General features: G+C 40.2%; 1 protein-coding gene across 1 annotated transcript in view; it reads left to right on the top strand.

Annotated features, from left to right (window-relative positions):
* The window catches only part of LOC101847176 (phospholipid scramblase 2), a 10002-nt gene extending 2123 nt beyond the window's left edge, over nt 1–7879 (top strand). Inside the window, exons 3-7 of the mRNA XM_005091727.3 lie at nt 212–289; nt 2299–2497; nt 3484–3595; nt 4192–4288; nt 5656–7879. Coding sequence (XP_005091784.1) covers nt 212–289; nt 2299–2497; nt 3484–3595; nt 4192–4288; nt 5656–5753 — 584 coding nt within the window. The 3' untranslated portion in view covers nt 5754–7879. The remainder of the gene's footprint in view (nt 1–211; nt 290–2298; nt 2498–3483; nt 3596–4191; nt 4289–5655) is intronic.
* Nucleotides 7880–9775: the final 1896 nt, after the last annotated feature.

Below are 9775 nucleotides of genomic sequence, written 5' to 3' on the forward strand. Positions count from 1 at the left end.
GCAGCGATATAACGAGATTTGACTGAACATCAATCTAAGTGACCTCATGTTTGGTCATGACAAGCCTCAACCTCTTTCTTGAAAGACAGTTTTCAGATTTACAAGTTTTTAACCACCCGCTAATGTTGCTAAAAAATGTCAGTGCCATTTTCAAATACATATTGTGAAAGGCTTAGATGGCAATATAAACTTATTTTTTCGTCTTTTTCAGTGTGTTTGTGTTGGGAGAGGAATAACCGCTACAGCATATACGGCAAAGATGAGAAACAAATTCTTTATACATACGAAGGTAAAGTTGTTACAGTAGAACACGGCTATAGTGGGACATTTTGTTCCAGAAGAAAAATCCCGCTGTAAGCGAGTTCCCGCTATAGGAATGCAAAGGGGGAAATTACCAAAAAACTTCTAAAAATCCACATGAATACCTTCCTTCCATATTAATAAAGTTTGCACTTTTGATTAGTCTTACATTTCTTGTCAACTTCATTGATTGTCTCGGCTTTTAATTCGAGTGAGAATCATTTCCTTTTGTCATTGTTGGAAGCCATCTTTTCCTGGGTTTCGTTGCTTGTGCTGTCTATCGTAAGTGGATGCGTGCGTATGCCTATGAGCATCAACAATCGCAATTCAATGAATCGGGAATCACACACTACAAGCTCTCCTCTTCTTTACTTTTTGGCCTAGCTTAGGCCTAGGGCTATGGCCTATACCCTCTCATACTAAGAGTCTAAGCTACGGCACATCACTTTTAGAGTGGCTCACGCAACGCATCTCTCCGCACCATCTCTCTCTGCCGCCTGCCCCACCTCACTCATCTCTGGACCGGCCATTCACAATACCGCATGACTGAATGCCTGTTTTGAGCCAGCCTACTGCCCCCCCAACCTCCTTCCCCCAAGCTAGAGCTCTCTCGATCTCTCCCGCTGTATCCGAGTTCGGGCCTTTCCTTGCCCCACTAAACCCGAGCTCAGGTAATTGAGTTTACATAGACAAAAAAAGGGGATTCCGGTAAGGTCCCGCTGTAGGGATGGTCCCACTGTAGCAGATGCCGCTGTAGTCGTGTTCTATTGTACTAATATTTGGCATAGCTTTGTAACACCTCTTTGATTGCACTATTTACTTTGTTCCCTTGATGAAGGGTTGTGGTTTTTTATGGTGATAATAAAAAGTAAAAGTCGTTTTAATTAGATGTTCCATACTCCATCTGAACAAATGTCGATAATATGTGAGTCATTGTGATGGATTTAGGGGCTTGTCAAATTTTAAGGAATGAAAAATCAGTATTTTTCCGTCTTGGGGGAGGGGGGTGGAGGTTTGGGGGGGGAAAAATTTGCGGAGAGACCTTCTCTATCCATTGAAATATATTTTAGGATGAATTTCCCTGAAAAATGTTGTTTGAAGCCAAAATTAAGTTAATTTGTAGAATGATTACGAGTATTCAGCTTTAGAAGGGGGACTCTCATGGCCTAGAGGTTAAGGTGTTGGCCTCTCATTCTAAGGTCCCGGTTCGAATCCGGGTAGCGACCGAAAAATTTTCTTCTCTAAAATTGTCTCCTTTCGCCTCCTTTTCTGCTCTCTTGCAATGTTCTGTCATCTGCTTTCATCTCCTCTTTCTGCCCCCACCCCCTCACCTCCTTTGCCCATTCCTCTGGGCTCCTGACTCTTTCTGCAGCCTTTCTACTGCTACTCTTTGGCTCCTTCTTACTGCTGTCTTTCAGCCACACACCTGATCTTCTGGTAGGAAGGATCTACACCTAGCCTTCTCGGACAAGAGTGAAAAATCTCGGAGGGCCCGTGTGCCAGTTGCGCACATTAAAGATCCCTTAGTGGTCTAAAATCGATAAGAGTAGGCTTTGACGACCACCACCCGCACAAAATTCAAAATTTCCTACTAACTGAAAAGTTTAATGTGTTCGGCATGCTCATATGACCTTATGCAGTTGCGAGCGCCGTAAAACACTTACCAAAAAAAAGCTATAGGAGTTGCCAAACTTTGGCAGCCATTTTCTCACTATTTTCACCTATAACAGTAGGTAACCCGTGCCTTCTGAAATTTCACATATCTCTGCTTTTATGCAAGATAGATCAATGGGGTTTTTTTTCACAAAGTTCAAGGAAAATAAACAAGCATTAAATTCTATAGCAATAACTCTATACGACCAAAAATTGACGAGCACCTGAACCACCATACTGCAGCACATATGATTATCTTAAATTGCTTTAGTTTACTATTTATTTTGTTGTAATCATCACAATCACAACTAAAGAGAAAAATAAACAGTCATATTTTCTTCTCAGGAGCTCAGTGTGTGGCTCGACAGTGGTATGGATCTCTACGAGAGCTAACTCTGACAACTACAGATAATGATGACAATCGACTGCTAAGACTAGACAGACCACTACGTTGCTCTACACGGATGTGCTATGCTTGTTGTTGTCTTCAAGAAATGACTATTTCCATACCACCGAACAATACCCTGGGAAGAGTCAAAGAGAGGTATAAATACCATGTGGTTTTCTGATGTCACCAGAAGATGGGTTCTTTTTATTAAACCAGCAAATAGTTGTAGGATCAGCAGGCCCGGGCTGAAAGGGTTGATATATATCTTTTTATTGAAAATACCTTTTTAGGAGAACTGTACTTGTATCATATTACAGTCAAACCTCATTGTACCACACCCCCTCCCCCCATTGTACTGCCTGCCCACTTACCGTCAGGTTTTGCCAATGTACGAAAAGGAGCACCTATATAAACATAGTATTTACATCTTCACACCACCGTCCGCCAACTGTCTATGTTGTACAGTCCTAGTTTAAGTAATGTAAATTTGCCCCACCATACCACCGGTGAACTGACCGCCAGAGGTGCACACTGCACATGGTCCACTACACCCTCTGGTTTGCTACTTGATAATTTTTCTCCCATGAGAAAGACATGGACATAGAGGGAAACAAGACTCTCAGCTCTGAATACATGTGCATGTACATATGTATATCACAAACGAAAAGGCACTTTTCAATCACAGATTTCTCTGCAAAATCATTTTTCCTTAATGTTTGGCAGTTAGAGCTAAATAACAGAGGAACTCTGTTGAACCGCTAGCCCCGCTATTCCTCCAACTTCATGTTCGTCCCAAAGGTGGCGGTATACGAGGTTTGACTGTAGTATCTTTCTCTTGTTTTCCTCACACAAACTGACCTGACCTTTTTGGTATCCCTGCCTCTCATGAAGCTTCAACCTCTCTATAATAGCGAAAAGATTCACAGCAGACAGCTTTTTTTTGCTTCTTTTCCTTATTATTATACGGGTGTGATAATTACCTGATTACTTTGTTTGACTGTGGGTATTGCTATCTCAGTGTTGTCTAAAAGTATCCTGTATTGTGACATTGAATGCAAAAAAATCTCCATTTGTTTTATGTCATTGTAGGCATAGATTGGTATTCTTGTTAGAAAATATTCATTGTTGTTTTCAAATCTCAGGTGGAACTGCATTATTCCCTGGTATGAGGTGGAAGACTCTCAAGGAAATCTCATGTTTTCCCTTCAAGGGACTGCCTGCCACTGCCGTCTGTGTTGTGATATCAAGTTTTCTGTGAGTAAAAAAAAAATATGTTCAGCAAGATTCCTCAATCCAATTGGCTTCCTTTCATTAATTATTCAGATTTCTGATGACTGAAGGACTAGTGTATAGGAACATTCAATCATAGGAAAAGTAGCCGAGTTACAAATGGGTAACTTGGCACTGGGCAAGAATGGAATGTAGTAAATTGTAGCAGTATGTGCCTATTGAGCTGAAATGCTGTATTTCCCGTTGAGGACCAAATTATAAATTGAAATGAAGAGACTGACCACAGGAATTATTGTGAAGATGTATGAGCCTTGAGGGGGAGGGGGGGAGGATATAATATTGTAAATCATCTTACTCCAATCTATTCTTGGGCATCAAATTGAATAGGTAAAAATTGAGATGTTTTGAATTCTGATCAAATGTTTAGGAAAATGTTTAATAAATTGAAAGATTGTTTTTTTATCTTGTCTATTTCTATTTGTCCTGAGAGTAACAGGTGAGGGGGGGTTGTTTGTTTGTTTTCTGTTTTATGAGTGCTTGCATATGTGTCTATAAGTGTTGCGTGTAGATTTATGTTTTTAGCAAAGATAATTTTCTCAAAACACATTTCCTTCCCAAAGGTGAGAAATGCAGCTGGAGACCAAGTGGCTTCCATCCAAAAGTACTGGGGAGGCTGCAAAGGAATCATAGGAGCCTGCAACAGTTACACTATTAAATGTGAGTTGTTATCTTTAGAGATGTGCCCATTCGACCCTACAATTCAATATTCACGGTTTCTGCACTATTCACAGCTATTCAAAGCATGGCACAGCCATTCCAATTTTTGTGGATAGTAGATTTTCATCTAATTTTTCTCAACCCATCGTAAAACTAGAGCTTTAAAGTAGATCTCTAAAATCATTAGGTAAATACAGCAATACTTTATACATGATATTAATGATATAGAGTGATGAGTGAAGCCAACAAGAGTTTAAAAAACCTGCCTCTAAGAAGTATTCACTACTGTTTAATATTCACTAGGTACACTAAGAGCAGTTTAAGGTAGGGCTGGATCCTGCTCGTCAAATTTGAGAGTGGCGATTCGCGATTCAGTCGGCTTCAATGAATCGCGAGTACGCGAGCGCTCGTGGAGCTGTGGCGGAACACTGACTGAAACGGAACAGTGTCGTATCAACGCCTCTTGGCGAGCGTGAGTCCCACTCTTGTTGTTCCGCCATCCTCTCCACCCCATACCCTTTGTTGCGCTGCTCTATCAATTGACCTCAATTAGTGACCCCCATAAATCCTCCCCCCCAACCCCATGATTCGCTAAAACAATGGCTCCATAAAATTCCTTCTGTCTATTGGTTGGACCCCGTTCATTTTGTTTTAATAGGGGGGTTGGACTATACCATCTTTTGCAAAATAAGGGGAGCCATACGAAGTGTTCCGTTCCGTTCTTGCGCTTGTGACTCGACTCAGCAGTAAGTTAAACAAGCCCCAAGGTGGTGACAGCGACAGGGGAGGGAATCGGGAATCGTTTGGCGATACTGTTCCGCGTTCCGCTGAAGTGAATCGTGAATCGCGTTCCACAGGAAAGAGTGGCAATTCAGTTCCGTTCTCGCGCTCGTGACCCAGCCCTAGTTTAAGGGCCCTTAACTAGAAGTGCAGCAGATAGCTTTGAAAGATACTGACAGTGGGCTGTTGCAGTGAGCTCCCGTACACCCCCCCCCCCCCCCCCCCCCCCCGTGCCTGGCAGCATGATGTAAAGGTTAGAGCAGATGGAACCAGATTTTGAAGTTTTGTTTCAAATCAGAGCTCATTTTCCATCTTGGACAGGTTCATTAAAAAGTCTTCAAGGGGAAGGCATTTCTCTTTCTATTTCCAGGTTGAGCAGGTTACCTTTTTATAAAGGTAATTATAGAGGAATTTATCCAGGGGGAAGCAGGGCCGGGAGATTCCATTATGACCGGTTTCCATCTTGAAGCGTTTTCATCAAGGCAGGTTTGATTGTATTATTTACATTGCTTTATAAATTTGACAGCTGCTCTGTTTTGCTCTCTAAGTATTGTGTGTCTAAAATGATCTCTATTGACTCTTCTCAGATCTGGATGCCCTGTCAGGACAGGAAAAAGCAGTCGTATTAGGAGCAACATTTTTATTGGATTTCAACTATTTTGAAAGGCATGGGAAATGTTTCTGAACTGTGTTATAAGAATGTGTACACAAAATTACTTTAAGATGATCTACTCTTTCTGTACACCCTGAGAAAGACAATTTCTCAGCCTATCAGAATTTTCTCAGTTGACTGAAAGTGAAAGAGCAAGTGCCACACTCCCACCAAAGGATATCTTCTGAATTCTGACAGCTGTCTTTTGGCTGAAGCTGAAAAATCTGCTATCTTGATATCATACTTGTATGTGCTTACTCCTCATAAAAAGGGCCAATATAAGGTTCCACACTCTATCAAGTGGGATGGTCTCCTGGAAAGCATCAATTTGACATCGGCGTCTGTGCTGTAGTGGTTAGGCACTTTGCAGTCATACACAGGAGACTAGAGTTCACATCCCGAGTGGGAAGAACTTGTATTGAGTATCTCCGTCTAAAAACACCTGTATTAAATATAAAATCCTTGAATCAATTTGGCAAGGATATCATGTACCCATTTTCGTTTCTTTTTTTTTTGGTTACGGTATCATCCCCAACCACCATCTGCAGCTTTCTATTTTAGTTTAAGCAAATTTTTATGTTTATTTTCTAGTTTGTAGCTTTTTTAATAACGTAGATTTATTTGTAAAGGCACATTGTTTGACTCTAAGCTTCTAAATATTCTCGCCGTTTCGTCTTCGAATGATCCTTTTACCACTAAATGAGCGTATTCGCTTTGAAGAAACTGTGACTCTGCTGACATAATTGTGAATAGCGTTGCCATTTCATCTTCAGTCATTACATATGTGCCGTCCTCTTTCTTTCCTATAGTATACAACAGTTTTTGCCCGGTTTCAGTATATCTGGCAGACTTTGATATTACTTTAAGCGTTGGCTTAAATTCAGTTTAAATCCCAACAGGTGAGTCATTAACTTTTAATGAAGGTGGCAACACAATTTTAGCCAGTGAATCTTTAATGCCATCAAACTCCTTTTGAATTTCATTAGAATTCTGTATGTGATTGGCATGTGTCAACGTAGAATCCCTACCACTACTGGTATTGGTAACTCCACCAAAATTTTGAAAGGAACTATCCTGACCCTGTGGCAGCGGTGTGAAATTAGACTGAGGTCCACTACTCTCCTTGTTTTCAATTAGACTTCAGAGTTCGTCAAAAGATTTCAGTAAACTTGTAATAGCCACTCACTGTTCATTCACATTACGTTTGTCACTGCTGGTACCAATCGTTTCTTGTTTTGGTGCCTGTGTAGGCCTGCCTGTCGAAGCTGTTTTCAGCAGTTTCTCCGCATATTAGAAATCTAGGCCATTGTTTATCTAAGTGGGGCAAACATGATCGCACAACTTACGGTGAATCCCAAATATCTAGATCTAGATTCTTTACGCATGTTCGTGGAAAAGTTGCTGTAACCACTAACATCACTTTTCAATTGGTTTTACGTTGCTCTGTAGCTCAATTTGTTTTGGAACGCATTAAAATCTTCCTCTGCTCGCTCCGCACGCCTGCCTGTGAGAATGCACAAGGCAAGAACGATAATCACTACACATCCATTAATGATGTGTAGTCAGATCTATTTATAGCTCTCAGCAGACTACTATTATAAGATGATGCACACAATGCAGGTGTCAAATTGTTTTTACTCAATGCATATATATGCAAGACCGGTACATTCAGACCTCGAGCAATTACCAGAGATCTGATCTTTTTTGTAAACCCGGCCTAACAAATGTTTTTGTGATATTCATGCTTTAACACTTTTAACTGTTTGTACTTTTTATAAATGTAGTGATGTACTTGAGTTGCTCTCTTTTCTAAGCTATGAATATCATGTATAGACTTAGCATTTGCAATCAAAATTTTAATGTGTCTCATTTTCAGTTCATACTGTACTCCTGTATCTTTTTTCCACTGTATTTGTAATCAAATATATTTTTCTATGATATTATTGCTGTTGCATGAAAAATGAGTAACTCCAATTCTTTTTGCCCCCACCCACAAAGCAAAGTCCGAGAGAGTTGCTCATTCCCCTTGCAACAAAAACATTTAAAGAATAATTCTGTACAAAATGGAAATGAAAGTTTGCATTGGCTGTGGCAAGATTTTAGAAATATTTATGAGTATTATGAAATTTCTTGATTAAAAGATGACATACCAACCCTGATATAATTGTTCCTGTCTTATTCGTACCTGTTATAATATATCTCTTATCATCTTCCACTACTACGTACGTTCGACATCATGTCGATTTAACCTTGTTGAAGAGGCCAGGTTTGAGAAAAATCAGGGAACGTAAATGTGGCTGTTTTAAGAGATGACGTACAAATTATGGCTTGTTTCCCTTGGCGAGCCTTTGTCTCGTGCAACGAGCTGCAAAACTGGATAACTGTGCCTGAACGCTTGTTAATGTCAACGCGTGAAACTGTGCATGTACATGATATGTATTATCTTTTACCGAAGAGTTAAAACCTGTGATTGGTCCACTACACACTGTGTATGTCCTGCATAATATGAACTTTTTCAATAGACGTTGCTCTTAAGTTTCATAGGTTTAGCATCTGCGTTTGTCGCAGCCGCGACCCGCGAATCGCGGCCGCGATTTTTGGCATTTTTGGGCCCGCGAATCGCGCCCGCGAATCGCGCCCGCGATTTTGGCATGTTTCCTACAAAAAAAACACCACCGGGAAAAAAATATTTTAAAAACAACAACAAAAACTGGGAATAATATTCGTTTTAAAAAAAAATAAACCAATCCTCTGTACTTTTAGAAAGAAAGTTTATTTTCACTTTCGCTTCACTTCGTCTTTTTCTCACTTCTTAAAATTACGTTGATTTTAATTTTCATGTGAAGAACATAAGTAGGCTACGTTACATATATACGTTTATTTTTCTCGTTTTTACACTCTGTGTGTGGGTGGTGGCGGGTGCTCTGGTGTGGTTTGCTTCTTCTTTCCTATGAAACATCTATCGTCTTTATTCCCCAGCTTCTTCTATGTAAACCTCTACATGTACTAAAACTAAGCACCCTGTGTGGCTGCAAATGACATTCTGGATGCTTAAAACAGAGCACAAGAAATTATGGTGTTTTAGATGAAATTATCTCTATCAACATATTGCTATACGTCGTCACAGAGAGTTGAAAGCTTGAAAATTATTGGCAACTTTTTTGGCAACTTTTGCCATTTTTGTGGCAACTTTTAGACAAAAAAATGGCAACAAACGCAGATGCTAGATAGGTTCGGGTATTTTACGGTCAGGTGTAGGAAAGGGGGGGGGGGTGCCCATTTGCTCAAAACCCAGCTCTATTCAAGCACCTCAGATCCTACAAATCAAGAGTTTTGGATCTAACGGTTATTATTATACATTCCAGATGCTATTCTCAAACTACATTAAACCTACTTCTATTTTGACCGCTGTCAATTCTTCTTAATACATGTAGTAGGTGTTTTTATGCCACCATCGACACAATTCAGATCATTTAGGGGGCAGGCTTCTGACCATGCCTGTCAGGACCAGCCCGGACTGAGAGGGATGCAACATTCCAGCAGAAAGACTTCTTTCTCTCTACTCGGGAATCGAACTCGGATCTCCTGCTTGCGACAGGGAAGTGCCTAATCGCTACCCCATGAAAGCCGATTTAACCACTGAAAAGTTTCCAGAAATGTACAATTCTAATGGATGGGTGGGAAATGTTAGACAAGCCCATAGGGGGCGTGCGCAATGTTCCTGAAACAAGATAAGTCCGCGAATATATATATATATATATATATATATATATATAATGGAAATCTATATCTGAGAATAGTAACTGCAGTGTAACGTGTAGCACTAAGTCCCATGTTTTGACTTGAACTTAATATGAATAATTATACATTGCTATAACAACACGGAAGGAGGTGGTTTGAGGTTTTTTTAAACTTCTTTTCTTGTTGTGCTGAATTTTCTGGTAACGATACTGTTTTTCCAGGCCAGTGTACGTTTTTGTAAAGTGTCTATAGTTCCATTAATCCATCCGGCTAGCAATATCTCTCTCTCTCTCTCTCTCTCTCTCTCTCTCTCT

This window comes from Aplysia californica, unplaced genomic scaffold, assembly GCF_000002075.1.
Source record: "Aplysia californica isolate F4 #8 unplaced genomic scaffold, AplCal3.0 scaffold00035, whole genome shotgun sequence".
Classification (NCBI taxonomy): Eukaryota; Metazoa; Mollusca; class Gastropoda; order Aplysiida; family Aplysiidae; genus Aplysia; species Aplysia californica.